Consider the following 20207-nt stretch of genomic DNA (forward strand, 5'->3'; position numbering starts at 1 on the left):
ATTTGCTCTATCACGGAGCATCAGGAATCCCATTGTGGGTTATAGGGACACCTATCCAGAGACCACACAGCCAGGAGATTTCCTTGTACAAATGGGGTGTTTTTGCCAGTCTTAACCATGTTTATTCAGGGCTTTTCTACACGAGGCTGTTAATCTGCTGCATCTACTTTCGGTTTTGTCGCAGAATTGAGGTCCGAGCACTACATAAGCAGTGTTTCCTTTCCTGGGTTTTGGCTACATAACCTCTAGGTGGCACTCTCGTATAGAGGAATAGCACAAATATACAAGTGGAACCAGTGTTTTCTTTCGCCATCAGAAATAATGCCCCATTTTCCCTGCTCTAAAAATACTCACTGAAAGTGCTGTTGACAGAGGCGAAACTGGAGGGTCACAACGTCATCTAAAGAATCCGTAAACAACCATGAGTAGAGAATGATGACTGCACAATAAATGCCTTGTGTAGAAAAGCTCTCAGATACACCACACCCCTACAAACTCTGTACTACATGATCAACCACATGGCAAATTGGGGGAATTGTGGGTGGCACACGCACACACACACACACACAGAATGAGAGAGAGAGAAATGCAAAGTCCCATTTCACAGGTTTTAGAGCTTTTCTACACAAGGCTGTTAATCTGCTGTATCTAGTTTCAGTTTCATTGCAGAATTGAGATCTGAGCACTATATGTTTCCTTTCCTGCTTTTCCACTATATAACCTCTAAGTGGCACTGTGGGATAGTGGAATAGTGCAAATACACAAGTGAAAAAAGCGTTTTCTTTCACTTTTACACTTAAATACCACATTTTCCCTGCTCCAAATAACCTTCCCTGCTCTAAAAAACCTCACCAAAAGTGCTGTTTAGACACAGAAGTGAAATTGGGGGGTCACGACATCCCCTAAAAAACCTGTAAACAACTGTGAGTAGGGAATGATGGACACACAATAAATGCCTCGTGTAGAAAAGCCCTTAGAGGATATCGGATTGGTATTTTCCCCTACCCCCACGCCACCTGAGTGAGTGAAGCTCTGACAACGGGGGTTCTGATTCAGATGCTGCTGCCACCTGGACCAAAACTAGTTTGCAGTAGAAGCAGAACTCTCTTTCGATGGTGGGTGGGGCAACGCTTTTGTGAATGCCCTCCCAGGGAAACTTCACCCACCTGGTCCCATTGGAACTTTTTGAAAAAGTAGAAAAGCAGCCTTTCTCAACCTGATGCCCTCTAGATGTGTTGGACTACAACTCCCATCATCCCCAGCTTGGCTGGGTGGGAATGATGGGAGTTGCAGCCCAACACATCTGGAGGTCACCAGATAGGGAAAGGCTGCAGTAAAGACTTTTTCTTATCCACCCAGCTTTTGTGCGAGGGGGGGGGGGTTGGGTCCTTTCCAGAAAAAATGACATCAGTATCGCTTTGCCGGCCCACACTGGAAGCACCCATAGTTGTGGAGCCTGAAACCTTGCCACAAGCCAGGTTTTCAGTAGTGAAACACACTGAATTGCAATGGTTTGGCACCAGCATTGTCTGGGTTCTGCATAATAATGGAGTGAAGAAAGGACATCTGTCCTGAAGAAAAGGGCTAATGGAGAAGCCGCGACTGATGGCTCTTTAAATGGATGTTTTCCATGTATTTTAGATGTTCTTCCTAAGCCGCTGGCAGGGACCCTGGCATTAAAGAGGAAGAGGGGAGGACACATCACACAATTGCAGCTACTTATTAAGGCTGCAGGCAGAAGTCACATTTTTGGAGTTGTTTCCCCCAGACCAGTTGCTGGAGCCCCAATTCAGCCTCGAAAGCTGGAGAGCACAACAAAGATTGGGGAAGGAGCCCAGTTATTTTCTCCTTTAAAAAAAAATAAAACATTGAATACCAGGAGATGGTAGTGCTAGTGCTGAAGAGGAAAGAAAAACCCAAGTCAGAAAGCTGTTTTCAGATTGCAAGGCAATGCTGTGGGGACAAGGAGATGATCTTGAACAATTTGAAAGGTATTTGCGGGGGAAGAGCACACCTTTATGGTCCTGTGCACAATGTGCTTATACTTCAGCTCATTTTAGAACTTCGTTTCAATGGCAGATTCTGCTTCAAGGAGTTTTCATTTATTTGGGGGGATTCAGGCAGGAGTTGGTGACAACAAGGTCACATAATGTAGTAGAGCTTTCCGCAAGCTGATGCCCTTCAGATGTGTTGGACTACAGTTCCCAGCACCCCAGCTGGTTGGGGATGCTGGAAACTGTAGTCCAACACATCTGGAGGGCACGTCGGGAACATTTTAGCAGTCAAGATCCAACAGCAGTCATAAACATGCAGGTTAAGAACATCAGAAGAGCCCTGCTGGATCAGACCAAGGGTCCATCTAGTCCAGCACTCTGTTCACACAGTGGACAATCAGCTGGCCATGGGAAGCCCACAAGTAGGACACAAGAGCAACAGCAGCCTCCCGCCCATGTTTCCCAGCAACTGGTGTACTTAGGCATACTGCCTCTGATACTGGAGGTAGCGGGGAGCCATCAGGACCAGCAGCCACTGATAGCCTTCTCCTCCTCCATGAATTTGTCCAATCCCCTTTTGAAGCCATTCAAATTGGTGGCCATCACTGCGTCATGTGGTAGTGAATTGCATAGTTTAACTATGTGCTGTGTAAAGAAAGGCTTCCTTTTATCTGTTCTGAATGTCCCACCATTTAGCTTCATGGGATGACCCCAGGTTCCAGTATTTTGGAGAGAAGGAGAAAAATGCCTCCCTAGCCACTTCCTCCACACCAGGCATCATTTTGTACACCTCTATCATGTCCTTCCCTCACTCGCCTTTTTTCTAAGCTAAGCTAACGTTCCAGACATTGTAACCATTCCTCGTTGGGGAGTTGCTCCAACACCTTGATCATTTGGGTTGCCCTTTTCTGCACTTTTCCCAACCCTTTTTGTTGTTGTTCATTCGGTCAGTCGCTTCCGACTCTTCATGACTTCACAGACCAGCCCACGCCAGAGCTTCCTTTCAGCCGTCGCCACCCCCAGCCCCCCAAGGTCGAGTCCATCACCTCCAGAATATCATCCATCCACCTTGCCCTTCGTTGGCCCCTCTTCCTTTTGCCTTCCACTTTCCCTAGCATCAGCATCTTCTCCAGGGTGTCCCGTCTTCTCATTATGTGGCCAAAGTACTTCAGTTTTGCCTTTAATATCAGTCCCTCAAGTGAGCAGTCTGGCTTCATTTCCTGGAGTATAAAATTGTTTTTTCGGTGCAGTGACCAAACACAGCATTCCAAGCATGGCACACCAGAGATTTGTATAAGGGCAGTATTATACTGGCAGTTTTATTTTCGATTCCTTTCCTAATTACACCTAACATGGAATTTGCCTTTTTCACAGCAGCTGCACACAGGCTGACATTTTCAGTGAGCTGTCCACCACAACCCCAAGGTCTCTTTCTTGGTCAGTCACTGCTAGCTCTCTTAAGGGCTGAATCAGAAAAGGGTTTTACTTTTCCCCAGTTCAGCTTATACCAACCGGAAGCAACAATGAGTTCAGAGCCCAGGAAAAAAACATACATATGTCTTGTAGGGGAAGCAATAAGGTTTTCCAGTCATCCCCACCACGCTCCACATATTTCATCTATCTTCAGCCTAAAGCACTCAAGTTTGCGGAACCCTGCTTTTGTAGATCATCCTCAAGACAGGAAACACATCTCAGATTCAGGGAAACTCCAAAGCTTCCAAAGAGAAGGAAAAGACCAGGGAGAGGCTGGGAGGCAGCTTAACCAGGCCTCCTCCATTATCCAAGGTTTTGCCAGCACTTACCTTCTCTTCAAGACAGTCCCCAAGAGAAGGCCAGGCAGCATCTAACAAAAACCCGATAGGAGTTTTGCTGCCCAGAATTCAGCCCCAAAGGTAAAGGAAGGAAGGGATGCCCCAGAGAACTGTGGACAACCGACAGAGCCGCTGCTTGGGCAGATGGGGGTGGGGGGAGAGAGTAAGAGACTCTAAATCCATCGCAGCTTTACATTAACAAGCAATTAGGTTAAGAGGGGGAAAGATTCCATGGAGCTATTTTGCACTCAGGCACACAAATTATGGCTTGGCAGTGGGGGGTGGGAGGAGGGGGGCATTTCACCAGTGGGGTTGTTGGTATCAGCACAGCCCAAGGCTGGCTGAGAGAGGGGTTTGGCATGTGGCCCTTTCACACATTCCAGAGAGGCAAACCCGGGTTGGCCATTAAATGTACGACAGCCAGGAATCTGCGGCCTACCCTAGCTGCCCACTGAGTGTACTTGGTTGATGTCCAGTCATTAAAACGCTTCGAGAGAGCTGTCCGCTCTTTCTTTTGAAACGTCACAACTACCTTTTAAATTCATTGATAAGTTCAACCCTCAGCCTAATGCTTTCTTTAAAAATACATTCCATAAATACTTTTACAAACAGTTGCGAACTGCTCCAGGGATTGGGGAAAGGTGCGTTGATGATGATGATACAGGTGCTAACCAACTGGTACTGTTCACAACCAGCTTTTTCCCCACTCCTAAGCTGCAGAACAGGGGTAGTGCTGGGCTGTTGCTGCTTTTTCTTTTCCTCTCCAGAACTCATCCCAGGGGAGAAATGGACAGCTTTGAGTTTAACATGGTGAGAGGGTGGTTCCAAACTGAGCCCCGCTACCTCTGCAATGCTACATCTTTCTTCTCCTTATGCTACTGGAGAGCTGGACTGATTTTGCTTTTGGCCTGATTCTGCCAGCTTGCCTACTTGCTTTTCACCTGCTCGGTCACTTGGCTTGCAAATACACTGAAGCTACCTAACATGCTACAAGTCTCCAGTATTCTCTCTTCATGAGAAAATGGACCCCTTGGAAGTCTGCTTCTCTACACACCCACACACCAGCTCAGGATCCTGACACAGGCCTTTTATTTGCAGAGCATGAGAACTGGAGGCACTGTGATATGGGCGCTCTTGTCCTTCTTGGAGGGGTGATCTCAGAAGGTTCGGCGCCGTGGCTGCTGGCCTGTGGGGTCTCTCAGGGTCCCATCTTATCCCCCATGCTATTTAACATGTACATGAAACAACTGGGAGAGATTGTTTTGAGTTTTGGGGTTCAGTGCCACCAGTATGCTGAGGACACCCAACTCTGTCTTTCCTTTCCATCTAAATCCAAGGAAGCTGCTCTCGTTCTAAATCGGTGTCTGATGTCAGTAAGGGGGTGGATGTGGATGAACAAATGGAAGCTTAATCCAGACAAGACTGAGGTGCCCCTGGTTAGTCGAAAAGTAGATGAGGGAATAGGGACTTAGCCTGTGCTGGATGGGGTCACTCTCCCCCTGAAGACTCAGGCTCGCAGTTTGGGTGTGCTCTTGGGCTCAGCCTCCCATGGCAGGGAGTTCCACAGCCCAGGAGGAAGACGAACAGCCTGGGAGCAGCTGCTCTCTCATGTCCCCAGCAATCATGCCCCTAATGGCGGTGAGGGCCAAGACAAGGGCCTCCCCCGAAGTCCTTAAACTCAGCCCAGCTCACACGGGAGAAGGTAGGAGTGCATTTGCACAGCTGAGGCTAGTACACCAACCGCGCCTGTTCCTAGAGACGCCTGATCTGGCCATGGTCACGCGTGCCTAGTTACATCCCGTTTATACTACTGTAACAGGCTCTATTTGGGGCTGCCTTCAAAAACTGCAGAAACTTCAGTCAGATCAGAAAGCTGTGGTCAATCTGTGGACCAGGGCCAGTTACAGGGAGCACATGACTCCCTTGTTACACAGCTTCACCGTTTCTGGACACCATTCAAATTACTAGTTATGACCCATAAAGCCCCCTGCAGCTTGGCGTCTGGTTACCTGAAAGAGCGCCTCCCCCTGTACGAGCATGGCTGCGTTTCGGTCTTTGGAGGAGACCCTTCTCTCGGCCCTGCCACCACTGTGTGATTCGTGGCAACGCAAGAGAGGGCCATTTCGGTGGCCACTCCCTGGCTGTGGAACTCCTTTCCAAGGGAGGCTAGGTTCACTCCCTCTCTGCTGTCCTTCCACTGGCAGGCAAAGAAGTTTTTATCCAGGCAGGCCTTTGGCACGTAAGCTGGTCTGTTGCTGAACAGGGTTTTAATTGTTTGGGTGCTGTTTCTTTATTTTATTGTGTTTTTAACTGTGATCTTATAGATCTGTTTGCATGTTATGCTTTAATTAATTGATTGATTGATTGATGTTTCTTCCTGTTCTAATATTTCATTTTTAACCTGTATTTTATGATTGCTAGCTACCTGGAGCACTGCCGTGGGCAGAAAGGTGGGATATCAGCTAAACACATGAAATAATATAAATCAACGTTGCCCGGCTCTACTTCTGCAACTGAGCAGAAAGCAGGAGAGCAGCTCAGGTTATTTCCTGGAAGCATGCAAGGGTGCCTGGAGGGGGAGCAGATGTCTCAGCACCACCACCCTTTTTGGAATGGAGACTAGCTGGCCCCGCAGAGGCTGAGTATTTCTCCAGCTGCTGAGGCGGCAACGCTGCCACCCAATCTGGAAAACTCATTGTGGTTTGTTAGTTACAAGGAAGAAGGCAGAGAAGTAATAGGAGATGCTTGTATGGGCTGAGAGGCAAAAAGCATGCAGGAGGGAGGGGAACCAGCCGGCACCACACGGCCACCGCAAGCGGGGAGGGGGGGCTGCCTTTCCTCGTCCCTGCTCACACACCACAGCCCTTGCATGATCTGTGCCTCGCCAACAGCCGGTGGAAGCCGCACCATCTACTAAACGCACAGATTGCACAAAGGCTGGCCGTTCTCTCTGTCTTTCTGCCAAAACCATGTAAGCAGCATCAGAGGTCTGCTACATCTCCACGGAGACCCTGCTTCCTGACCCATGCGCCAGCCCCTCCGCCAGCCTCAGTAAGGGGCTCATCCTGCTTCCCAACGATGCCCTGCCAAGAGCCAAGTGCCCAAGTAACAGCTGAGGCATCTACATTCAGTTCCACAACAAGCTAGGATAAAGAGCCTTTGCTTTATTCTGTTTCTCACACACGCACACGATTTTAACATTATGTCAGCTTTTTAAAGATGTGCACACATTTCAAATAAATTCACCCATGCAAAAAGGAGCAGCTTTCTCTCTCCTTTGGTACATGCTGCTTTAGTTCATTCCTGATGGCAATGAGACACTTTTCAAAACAAGGAATTGACAATTAAATGAGGGCACAAGGCTATGGATGGTTAGACAGAAAAAAGTCCTACAACGTCCAGCATGTCTGGGTGGGGAATGTTGGGAGCTGTAGGACTTTTTTCTGTCTAAACATCCATAGGATTGCACCGTAAGGGCATGATGCTTAGTATCACTTACCCTGTGTCCCAGTCATAGGAATTAACTAGTTAATTTACTAGTTTAAAAGTTAAAGAAATGGCTCGCTTTTCACTTTAACTTGTTAATTTTTCCAGCTATCAACTTTTAACTTTAAGTAGTTTTTTTTAAAGATTTTAACATTTTTTAAAAGAATGTAAGTTAAACAGTTTAAAACTGAAATCTGGTTTTCTCAGAGTTTTCCTGGATACAGCCACTCCCTAGGACACTCTATAGAATGATAGTTCTTTATTGAAACTCTGGGACTTCTTGTTTGAGAGAGATAATGTGTGCCTTCCTATGTTCTCTTATGAACAACATGTCCCAGAGTTCCTTAGTCCATGCTGGCATTTTCTGTGCAGTTGCAGAAGTCAACAGGGCAGCCAGCTGGCTGCAGGAGAGGGAACAAGGACAAGCATACAGAGACAATGATCCCAGTAAAAGTGGGAGCCATTTCTGCTCCTAACTTTACAGGCCCAGATAATGAGAGTAAATAAGCTATCCTTAATTTCCAAGTGTATAAGCCTATCAGAGATTTATGCCAGTGGGAACGTGTGACAATTCTTTCAGAATTTTGAACATTTTAAAATAGTGCTAAGTTTCCTGAAATAACCATCATTACTTCATCTTATAATACATACATCACTTCTTTATTATGTGTATGTTATGGCCTCTTTCCATGCCATAAAAGTGCCCTTTTGAGTTCACATACACAGTGAAAAACGGATCCTTAAAAAACATCCTGTGCCTCCTCCTGGCACAGGTAGCCTAGTCCACAAAGCCCACTGCCTCCACTCCATACCGCAAAGCTCCACAGCCCTCTCCGCACATGCTTACAGTCACTCTTTTCTTCTTTGCTACTTCAGAATGCTCCAGGGACTTAAAAAAAATTGATGTGGAAGTGTTAACCAATAGTAGCCTAATTTACAGAGGTGCCAGTTTTTCCCCACAATTGCCTCATCATGGCGACACTGATCCTGGCAACAGCAACAGCTTAAAATGTGCATGTGTTTTGTGTGCCATCCAAAGAAAACAAAGATCAGCTGTAGATGGAAAGGATGAGAAGGATCTAACATAAGTATTGGTAAATTGTTATTCTGAAAATTGTATGACATGTAACTTCGAACTAATCACTCTCTTTTTAGTTTACCTTTTAACTAGCTGAAGGTGAAAATATTTAACATTTCAAGTTCATTATAAAGGCTGCTAACTTTTAACTTCAAGTAGTTATATTTTTCACTAACTTTTCCCATGGCTGCTGTGGCTTGACATCATTGCCTCCTGTGGTTCCTTGCCAGTATCCACCAGTGATGTGGAGTGCCCACATCCACATGGGGGGGACGGGACGGGACAGGACGGACAATGCTGTAAGTTGTCTTAGATGCTATGCAGGGAGGGAAAGCAGAGACCTTGACACTGGACTGTGGCCATGTCCCTTGTTAAGTTTTGTCACACCCGAATGAATCTGTCTTTGCAATCTGATTTCCTTGGCTTGGCTAATGCAAGAATGGTAATAGCCCCAGCTTTTGGATTTTTTCGACTGAGACATATGGAAAAATGCTTTCCTTTCCATGGTGGTCTTTGTGGTGATTGCTAGAGCTACATCAGAATCCCCTCCCCTCTGGGCAGAAAGCAGCAGAACCCCCAAACCCCATGAAACTCTATGCATGAAAAAGGAGTTACCTTTACAGCTCTCCGTTTGTCAGCACAGTTGGGATTTTGGCACAGCAGGACCTTCTCCTCCGTTGTAGTCCTTTCATCTGGAAGAGGAAGCACACATGCACCAGATGATGATGATGATAAAGAAGGAAGAGAAGAAGAAGAAGAAGAAGAAGAAGAAGAAGAAGAAGAAGAAGAAGAAGAAGAAGAAGAAGAAACAGATTAGCCAGACAGTCTGTAGCAACAGCCTTATGACGCCTGACAGCAAAGCATCAGATTGGTGGCTGGCTCACAGCCACAAGGTCATTCTGCACATCACAGGGAGGCAGCCAGCCCCAGTGGTGAAAAGTGATGTTGTGTGGGGCAGCCTTGCTCATTTTCCTATTGCAGTTTAACTCCTCCTTCCTCAAGGCTGCATACGTGGTTCTCCCCCTACTGCACAACAAGCCCGCAAGGTAGGTTAGGCTGATCCAAGGTCACCCAGTAAGCTTCATGGCTGAGTGAGAATCTGAACTGAAGGGCTTTCGGGTAACACTTTAACAAAGGATGCTGCACTAACTCTTTTGTCGGTAAGGACTGGGGGTGGAGGCAAGGGAGAGAAACACATGCAGTCATGCAACCCTCCACCTGTAGTCTCAAATGGTAGAACCCTGGACCCGTTTTATCTCATAGACCACTGCCTGCATGGACCAGGCACTGTCCCCTAATCCGAGATAGGATGAGAGAAACGCACTGTTGCTTCACCTGACTGATCACTACCCAGGACTCAAAATAGGTTCCAGGGATCAGCTCTGTCAAGGGTCAGCTCAGATCGGGCTGACCGATCTTCTTTCGGCCACTTGTCACTGCACAGCAAAGAAATGAGCCCCTAACCCTAAAACGTCAGCCAAACTACTCCCATCTGGGGACCACAGCAGCCCTGGGTTCTGTTCTCAAGCCCTGGGATTCATTGCTGGCAGATTCCAGAGTCTGGGGCTGGCTCAGGTCCTAAGCCCCTGATTATGCAAAGAAAAGCTCCCATAAACAAAGAGCGTTTAAAAGGCCATTACGCTCTGTTCTTGGCAGGCGGATCTCCACTGCACAGATGGGATGGCAGACAGGCCCAGGCAATTCCGGGACCCAAGTGGACTCCGCTCAGAGCCAAAGGGAAGTGGCTACGGCCAGGTACCGAGGCCTGTTGTCCAGCAGTGGGACAGGAGGGCTGTCATGAAGCTTGGAAGTGGCAGGTCTGATGCCTAAACTATCCCTAGCACGGCTGGAAGAACCCCCTCCTTTGAGTGCAACCCTCCCAGCCACGCTCCCCTTCCCCTGCTGGCCCTTCTGGGTCAAATCTGAGATTCTAAGCCAGGTGGGGCGGAGACCAGCCACGATCTGGAGCCAACTCGCTTTCCAGACCTCAGAACACGGCCTTCTTGCTCGGACCAGCAAGGTGTTCCGTGCCAGGCCCAGGTTCTGGAGGGCAGAACCCCCTTCATGGCCCCCTCCCGCCGCGATTCTGCCTTCTCGCCACTGCTCCTGCTCCACATCCTCTTTATTTATTTATTATTATTAAATTTCTTAATCGCCCATCTGGCTGGTCACCCAGCCGCTCTGGGCGATGTACAACATGCAATAAAACAGTTTAAAACAGTTCAAAACCTCCCCATCATGGCTGTCACCTGCTCGCCAGACAGGCCGAGAGCCAGGCAGCCAGCAAGCCATGGCACCTCCTGCTGCTCCTCCTCACCACCACTGATGTCCGGGTCAGAGTGGGGGGCGGGTGAGCAAGCAGGAGCAACGGGGAAGAGGAGGAGGAGCTCCAGGGGGCTCCTCCCAGTGGCCCCCCTGCTGGGGTGTGGGCCCTTGGCAGGTGCCTGAGCAGGCCTAACTCTGATGCTGGCCCTGAAATCATTGAGCGGTTGGCAGCAGCCCCATTCCAAGGCAGCTCTGACCTGGAGCTCTGCTTCGGAGCTCGCAAGCCCCACGGTCCAGAGCGGAGGTGAACGAGAAGGTGCGCAGTGACTGGAGTGACGTTTGCTGCCCATTTTCCACACTCGCCTTTCAGTGGAGGCTGGTGGCTCCGATGTCAGGCGGGTAGTGAGTCCACTCTGGGTTTCAGTCAGAACCACTTTGGAGAGCTCCTTTAGAGTCCTGACTGGAACCCGGAGCAGATTCACTGCCCCACTGACATCTGAGCCACCAGCCTCCATTGTCACCTCTCCTGTGTACCTACCTGCCTGGATATACAAGTTGCCACTGCAAGGTGCTGAGGCATAGAGGGATTCCCATTTTGTTGGATTTTGGTAGCCAAGGTAATCTAGGGCAGCAAAAGAGTCCTGAAATCAGGATAACACCTCATGGATCAGCTCAAGTCCATGGAAGCTGACACGATGAGGAATGTGTTAGTCTTTGAGGTGCCACAGGTCTCTCTGGTGGGTTTGTTGTCATGAAGGCAACCACATGCTTCTGACAGCAAGCCCGGGCGGACAGCCCAGCTGCAGCAGGCCGGACACTGTTCAAAGGGACTTTTCAAAGCTTCTGTACGCTTTTCAAAGGCAGCCCCAAGCGGAGCACTTTGCTGTAACTGAAGTGTGTGTTACCGCAGCGTGGCTACACCTGCCTTCTCTAGGAATGGCCACTGCCAACCTAAACTGAAAGGCACTCCTTGCCAAGGCGGCCACTGGGTCATCCAATGCCCTATCCAGCAGTACCCCAAGACGCAAACCTGGCTTTTCAAGGGGAAACATGGGAAGTTGCCTTCTACTGAGTCAGACCCTGGGCCCACCTAGCCTGGCATTGTTGACACTGACTGGCAGCAGCAGCTCCCCAGGGTTTCAGGCTGGAATTTTCCCATCCCTACCTGGAGAAGCCAGGGACTGAACTGATGCTTCCCCCTTCCAAGTCAAGCTGAACTCCTATCCCCAGGCCAGATAAGCAGGCGTGGCAACTAAGTCCAGGTTGTGGTTGTATTTTTTACTCGAGCCGTCTTCAGAACAACACGTGCGGTAAAACAACCAAGAGGAATTCTATTTTGCTCAGACAGCTTGAGAAGCCGCCACCCCCCCACACACAAATCTGCACAAACACTTGCCCAAAAGCAATTTGAAGAACAGTCCTGTTCAGCCCTTTGCATCTGTCTAAATCGAGACACTTCTCTTTACCGCAGAAGTGGTCTTGGCAACAGTTTCGCCAGGCAATGTTTTCCTACTGGCTGTTTTTCTCTCTCTGTATTCTTGCAAAAAAAATATTGTTCTGCACATGTGGAGACACCTCACTTCCCTGGGTGGTGTGATGCTCTGGGTGCAGCTGTGGCAAGATCCTTACCAAGAGAGACTGACCATGTTTCGTGATGCACTTATTTTCAAACGTGCACACTCAGCATCAGGAAGCAAGCCAGTGCCCAGCCAGTGTTGGCAGAATCAAGCACCCCCAAAGCAAACAGCATCCACATGGAGCCCCTACCTTCCAGTCAGCTGCAAAAATCACACTTTGTGGACTGCAGTGCAACTCTTAAGTACTTCTCCATGCCCAGCCCAACTTATGGGGTGTGTCTAGTCCAATAGGTAGCAGCCATCCATGCTCATGGCAGAAACATCTTCCAGCCCTGAGAAGCAGGTCTATTCAGCCAGCTTTAAAAACATCAACTGACCATCAGTGCTCTTCCCTTTGGAAGAACTTCCTGACAGTGCACTGAGGACAATTGCTCACGGCAGAGGCTTACTCACAAGAAAGGCTGGCAAGAAACAATGTTTTGACCAAGAAGTCACAGGATGTAGCCTGTCATTTGAGCTGAAATGTTGCAGAGAATTTATCACACCCACTTTTATTTCGTGGAGTCAACTGTGTTTCTCCCCAGCAACACCAACCTCCCCCCCCCGCCACTGCCATGTGAGTAAACATGCTTAGGGAGGAGTTTTGTGGCTGTGAGTGACAGAGCCTTCCCTACAGAGAGAGAGCCATTAAGTCCCCTTATACGTTGGAAGCATTCTTACAAAGCTAGTGAAATCTAATGTGCACTGCTAGTTTTATTGTGGGACTTCAGCTTCCTCTTTCCGTGCTAAAAACCAAAGACTGTGTTCAGGTGCAATGTTCCTCTGAGTATGTGCAGAGTGCTTTTTGCTCACCACAGTGTAAGCCTATGTGTCCCATCCACCAGCCAACAATTAGCAGATTTTCCCACAACAATCTCTGGCGTTGATTCCTCCTTCTAGAGTCTCCACCCAGCAACACCCATGCAAAGCCCCAGATTGCAATCATCCTCTGCACATTTTCTCCACTCTCTCTCTCCTTTTCTAACCCAATACAAGTCAGTCAGTATTGCCCTAACCCCTCCCCCAACCACTCCATCATCTGGTCTTTTCAGATCTACTGCCTCTGACCAAGGAGGTTACATTCAGCCATCATAGCTAGCTAGGTAATACTCCTTACATCACTGAAAATAGACTTTCCCTCCATGGATTGCCTGTCTAATCTCCTTTTAATGCCATCTGAGCCAGCAGTCAAGCTGTCCATCTGTCTTACTGTGATCATCTGGGGAAAAGATACGAGGTGTAGATCTTATATAGCTCTGCTTCTTGTATTATTAATAGGTAGATCTCACTTTCTTTTTCTCCCATCCCCCCCCCCCCGGAACATAACAAGGCTCAAGATGATAAACATCGTCAAGAATATTAACAATTTGTTAGCAGTCCAGAATGGGCTGGCTGATGTTCCATCCATGTGAGCTATCTAGTTTGGAAAACCTAAGTAAACAAATATTCATCACCAAGTCCGTCTTCAAGGGCACCATGGAGTTCCTTCTTTCTTCCTATTGTGACCCAATCATGGGCCACGGCAGGAATTTTTCCAGGCCCAAGGTGGGGGCAGAGCTACGGTGGTGGTGATTGTAATTTGCACATGCTGCTGCAACACACCTGTGCATTTTCCTTGTGTGTCTGCACACACTTTGCTGCTTAGGATTCTATTCTACCCGGTTCACACATCATAGCAGTTCATGGGCTTGCTATTTCTTGCACACTCACTGCCTCCAGGTTCATCAACAAGCCAGGGTTAAACAAGTCATGAATTGCCATGACATGTGAACCAGATGGAATATGACCCTAAGCAACCCTGTTTCTGGGTTGTTTGATGTGACGTCCAAACTTGAACTCTGGGTTGTTGAGGGACAAACAACCCAGAGTTTTAACCCAACAACAAACTTGCATGTTCTCTTAAAGTTATATATACACACATGCATGCATCTCAACAAACACCTCTGTACCTTGGTAAGTTGCACTGATGCTACAATCAACTTCACAGCCCCATGTGCAGGAGACTGGATAACAACACTGCACTACACTGCAGAGTTGTCATACGCTACAGCTAACCCCCACCCCACCCCCCAGTAAAATGGAAACAACAAGTTTAACTGAGCTACTTTGCAGGGATGGTGCAACCCATACTCTCTCAGCCACAGCCCAGACTTCTGCAATAATGGCGAACTTTATCCGCAGGCATTGTCAGGGTAATTTTTAAAATGTTTACAAACTCCCAAAATATGTTAAGAAGACCTATGTTAGAAAGATCTTTGCTCCTACCTTTTCTTTTGAGGTACACACACACTACTGTCTAATCTGAGCTACACTAAAATCCTGGATTTCTGAATTTATTGTTTGAGGAAGCAATCACTTCTCACCAGGAAAGACCCCCTCCCCAAAGGGCTCTAAAATTAACCAGGAAGCTCCTTCTCCAGATAGCGGATGTGTCAAACGCTGCTACAACTTCATTCGTTGGCTAGAAACCCTGAAAGGTGGGAGCAGGCAAGTGGCTGTGTGGATCCAGCTTATTCTGATTACAACATTCCAGTCTTTCCCCTGAACGCAGCATTTAAGTTGGCACAGGATTTGAATTAGGGTGTTTTTGTATGTCTGTTTGTTCTTTGGCAAGCGACACAGGGCCCTGCTAACTTCACAGAACGTGAAGACCGAAGGCAGATTGTAATTTGAAAGTGGCACGACAGAGCCATCTTGGCCTGAGGCACGTGCGCTCATTTTGCGTCCTACTATCGTCTTCAGTCATACAAGCTGCACAGGTTTTTATAGTGCTTCAAAATCCTGCAAAACCCGTTTGACCAGAAATGAGAGTACAGGGGAAGAAATCAGACTGTACAGCACTGGCAACATGGTCTCCATCATGCAAGTTTCAGCTCTGAAAAACATACACAAAACCCTGTTGTCTGTCTTGAGCCTATTTTAACCTCTGTCAGTCACTTCCAATATTTACAGCCAAAGATAGTTAGCGAGAGGAGAGGGTCATGCCTTGACCATGCAAGTTAATGCCCACTGATGTTCTTCATCTTTCCACAAATGTGTTCAGCCCTTTCAGAGTTAAATTACAACTGGTGGCTACGGTATATCCATTGCAGGGAATTCTAAAGATTAGTGGCGCACAGGGTTATAATCACATGGCTCCAGATTGCTAACAGGAGACTTCCAGTCCCAATTCAAGGGATGGGTTTTGACCTGTAAGACCCTAAGCCAGCCTTCCCCAGTCTGACACCTTCAGGATGCAAACATAGGAAGCTAGGAACATAGGAAGAGGGCCTTCCCTGTGGTAGCCACAGTCGTGGAACGCTCTCCCCACTGAGGATGGCCTGGTGCCATCATTGTTATCTTTTCAGCGCCAGGTGAAAACTGTCCTCCGTTCCCAGGCATTTGACAGCATATGATGGGGCATTTATGTTGGTTGTTTTATTAGGTTCCTTATTGTAGCTGTTTTGTAGCTGTTTTAAATTGTTTTTAAATGTGGCATGTTCAAAGATGTTATATTACGTCTTTATTATCTCACATTTGCAGATTGCAATTTTGGTGAACCGCCCAGAGACTTTTGGCTATACAGAAATGAAATGAAGCTGCCTTCTACTGCGTTAGGCCCTTGGCCCACCTAGCCCAATATTTGTCCACGCTGACTAGCATGGCTCTCCGGGGTTTCAGGCAGAAATTTTTCCAGACCTCCCTGGAGATGCTGGGGATTGAACCTGGGCCGGAAGTGCAAACACTGGTGATGCCAGACAGGGCCTTCTCGCTGGTGGCACCGAGGCTGTGAAATCAGCCCCCCAGGGAGCCTCTCCTTGCTCCCATCTCTGTTAGTTGTTAGCCATTTTGTAAAAGCAGTATCTAAGAGTTCGTGTTTAAGTGCCAGGATATCTTTCAGTTCTTTTTTGCATTTCGTTTTAAACTTGTTTGATTGCTTTTTGTTGAGAGACATCAAGTGGTTTTATTATTATGAGCTTCAGCTAGTGGGTGGTATAGAAATGTAATAAAATTAAATTAAAAAAAATTATGAGCCAGTGCAATGTAGTGATTAACGGTTTGGACTTGGACTGGAGAGACCTGGGTTCTAGTCCCCACTCCCCATGAAGCTCACTGGGTGACTTTGGGCCAGTCTGATGCTCAGCCTAAAGTACCTCACAGGGTTGTTGTGAGAATAAAATGGAGGGGAGGAGAATCACATATGCTGCCTGGGGGGGGGGGGAAGGCAGGATATAAATGTAACAAACAAATATATACATGTAATACATTATTACGTGTATTTTTATAGCACCCTTCAAGCATATTCCCAGGGTGGATATCCTTTCAAGCTACCTTGTAGACCTGTTTTGGAAGCCTTGTTATGGGTCAAAAAACGGGTCAGAAAGGACTTAAATGCAAAGCAAGCAAACGAATTGCCGACACACACACCTCACAGCCAGAAATGAAAGACACCTCCAACCTGCTCCCCATAATCAGCCTCAGGGTGGAAGACAGAGCCCCTCTCAGTACTGAATGCGTCAGGCCTTGAAGGGTTGACAAGGGAAACACATTAGAGAAATTGTTTTGCAGCTGCTGGGGCGACCATTTTCAAGCCAACACCAAGAAGAGCATTGCTCACGCAAAGCAGGAGGGGGGCGGGCAGACAGGGCTACAACTGGCCAACAACTGTGGTATTATTTTTGACCTTGAGCTAGAGAAAAAGGAGCGGGTGGTTTTGCAGGTGAGTGGCTCCTGCGTTGCTACCTGCCGCTTCCGGTCAGGGTGGCTCCACTGGGTTTATATTTAGTAACAAACCATGTGAGTTTCACAGCTGCGCAGCTCCGGCCAACAAAAACAGAGGCCGCGCTCATCTTTGACAGCGTCGGCAATCTACCTTTGACCCAGTGCGCTGAGCACTGCCAGCAAACTGACTCACTGCTGTATTTTTTTAATTTATTTTTTTTCAAAAGAAAGAGTTCCACTCATCACAAGCAGAAAAAGAAGCCCAAAGTCCCGAGCCTTGCCTATTAAGGAGCCCTGGGAGAGTCAGCAGGGCACATCTGTCAGAAGGACGGCAACAGGGGCCAGGAGCGCTGCGTTCCGAGACTTGACCCTCTGGAAGCCTTACAAGAGCAGAGAGCAGCCTTCACCAACCTGGTGCCCTCCAGATGTGTTGGACTACGACTCCCATCACTCCTAGCCAGCATAGCCAATGGTGAGGAAAGATGGGAGCTGTAGACCAAAACATCTGGATGATCGCAAGTTGTCCCCCCCCCCATTGGCTCCAGGTCTGCAAAGAAAATTGACACATACTACCAATTCCCCCACTCCGTGAAATAGTCAAGAACCACGTCTGGGTCCTAATTTCTCCCCATTTCAAGGATGCTGGATTGAGCCCCCTGCTAGGTATCCATTTGCAAGCCACAGAAAAGGCATCACAAAGCAGTTAAGCCAGGAGTTTGGACCAAATGGTGCACTTTGGTTTGAAAGCATCAACCTTGCCTCAGACATACAGGAATAAAGCCAAAACATTTCCTGACATGGATCCCACACACACACCCAGCTGCTCCTCTTTTGAAATGAACTGGCTTTCGTTTTTATTCTTTTTATACTTGTCACTGCTGGGGTCTCCAACGTGCTGCCCGTCGGCCCCAGTGTGCCCACAGACACCTCTCTTGGCACCCACCAGGCTCTCTGCCCCCCCTGGTTTTTATGCTAGGATTGTCAATGCTTCGGCTGGGAGGCGTGCATGCTGCAAAGCGAAGTGCTGCCCTCCTGCGCCATCTGTGCTGGGGTGATGCCCCCACTCAAAGGCAGTGTGTTAAGATAAGAAGCAGACCACCTGTGACCAAGTGTCCAGGTCTGCACGAACTCTACAGAGAGCCCTGCTAGGTCCGGCTGAAAGTCCACCATCTGCTTCCAGGAGACAGACTGGCCAGCCGTGAAGGGGGCAGACCTCCCTGGTGTGCACCCAGCCTCCGTTCTTCTGAACGTGGAGGTTCTGCTACAGAGGGCAGCAGCCATGGATGGGTGGCTCCTCCCCCAAGAATGAGTCTAATCCCCCTTGAGAGCCCGCTAAGGCCCATCACCACCACCTCTTACAGCAGCAAATCCCCTAGGGTAATTATGCCTGGCCTGGAGAAGTAATTGCCTGTTGGGTAGCTGCTGCCCATCGATGTGATGAGGTGAGCCCAGAGCCCTAGCATGACAGAGCAGGACAGGCAGAAGACAACCCTGTCCACAGGCTGGGTGCACCCAGGAAGAATGGACACAGAGCCCGACAAAAGCCAAGCGCGCTTTTCCTGGAGATCCCTCTCCAGGTTAGAGCTGTGGGTTGGGGGGATGGGGAACCCCCCACCATCTGGCTGTGCTATCGAGGAGACTTTGTCTCTCACCGCCTGCCTCGCTGCTGATGGCAGCCCCGAGCATAATCCACTCCCAGTGTCCAGAACGGGTGCACGAGCGGCTTTACGCTTTCCCAGTTAAACTGATCGGGAAGCCAAATCCTGTCGTGGAGGCTTTCGCTTTGCATGGTGTCGTCATCATTTAAAATAGCGCCCCGCCCCCCACCAGCACGCACTCGTCGGGCGCACATTCAAAAACAAAGAAGCTAGAGAGGGCGTGTGGCACGGTGGCACTGTTAAATCTAAGCCGGCTCAGCCACACTGGCCCCAGTCAGCTGCCCTGAGATTCCCCAAACACGGTGACATACAGAAGTGTAAGGAAGAGCTTATCAGTACAGGAAGATCTATCAGCGACTGCTGAGCGGGGGGGGAGGAGACAGATTGTGCCAGCGCACTGATCCTGCAGGATCCAGCAGCCGCATTTCTTTCCAACAGCTGCTATTACTTGACAGAGCCTGGCTGGGGATGATGGGAGTTGCAGTTCAACACATCTGGAGGGCACCGGGTTGGGGGAAGGCTGATCTAGCAATTTGTAGCAAGGAAACCAGCTGATCTGGGCAGAGGGGTACAACTGGGTGTGGGTGGGGTTGACCCCCTCCCAAGAACCATGTGCAGTTTGAGTTTTCTTCTAGACGAAGCATTTTGTGGGGAAGCGCAGGTGGCAGAGGCGGCCAGGAGTGCCCTGCCTGGAGAAAGCGGCTGGAACCTCAGCCATGCAGACATAAGTTCCACCCAGACTAGACACTGCGCTCTACGTGGGGTTGCCTTGGAAGGCAATGCAGAGATGTCAGCTGGTGCAGCCTGCAGCTTGGCTGCTCCAGGGCACAGATATTCAGAACATATGGCAGCAGTTCTGTCCCAGTCACATGGGTGGTCAGTGCATTTCCAGGCCCAACTCAAAGGGCTGGTTTGGGCCTTTCAAACCCTAACCTAGCCTTCCCCAACCTAATGCCCTCCAGATGGGCTTGACTACAAGTCCCAGCATCCCCAGCCAGCATGCTGTCATCCAGCACATCAGGTTGTGGATGGGTGCCCTATACAGTTTGCACTAACAACAGGAAGCCCTTTCTTCATACTGCACAGAATTTAGGCAAGGAACCCACCATGGCCACCAGACATGGCGGTAATGTAGATGGCTAAGGGCACAATCCTATGCACGTTTAGACAGAAAAAAGTCTTACAATTCCAGCTATGCTGGCTGGGGGCTGCTCAGAGTTGTAGGACTTTTTTCTGTCTCAACATGCATAGGATGGCGGCCTAAATTAAATTTAGATAGCATCTAGTTTAGATGGCTTTTGAAGGAGTTTAGGCAAATTCATGGTGGAGAAGAGAAGTCTTTCACCAGCTATTCGCCATGACAGAGAAATGGAGCGTCCCTGCTCAGGGGCAGTGTACCACTGATTTCCTGTTGGTCCGGGGAAACAGTGGGAGACGGCCACTGCCATCTCGTCTTGTTTGGGGGCTTCCCAGAAGCAGCTAGTTAGCCAGTCTGAGAAGCAGAACCTGGGTCTGATCCAGCAGGGCAATTCTTCCCTGACATGCCCTGAGCGGAGAGGTTTGCAATCGTCCAAGGAGGAGGCCACTCGGGTAACCCA

At 48.7% G+C, this 20207-nt stretch overlaps 1 protein-coding gene across 1 annotated transcript in view; it reads right to left on the bottom strand.

Annotated features, from left to right (window-relative positions):
- Positions 1 to 18706, bottom strand: part of PLEKHG5 (pleckstrin homology and RhoGEF domain containing G5) — a 103373-nt gene extending 84667 nt beyond the window's left edge. Inside the window, exons 1-2 of the mRNA XM_084822013.1 lie at positions 18604 to 18706; positions 8985 to 9061 (exon numbers count right to left, since the gene is read on the bottom strand). Of these exons, the coding sequence (XP_084678139.1) occupies positions 8985 to 9061; positions 18604 to 18637 (111 nt within the window). The 5' untranslated portion in view covers positions 18638 to 18706. The remainder of the gene's footprint in view (positions 1 to 8984; positions 9062 to 18603) is intronic.
- Positions 18707 to 20207: the final 1501 nt, after the last annotated feature.

Source organism: Heloderma suspectum, chromosome 15 (assembly GCF_057233095.1).
Source record: "Heloderma suspectum isolate Gila_16-S chromosome 15, 16-S_ref, whole genome shotgun sequence".
Classification (NCBI taxonomy): Eukaryota; Metazoa; Chordata; class Lepidosauria; order Squamata; family Helodermatidae; genus Heloderma; species Heloderma suspectum.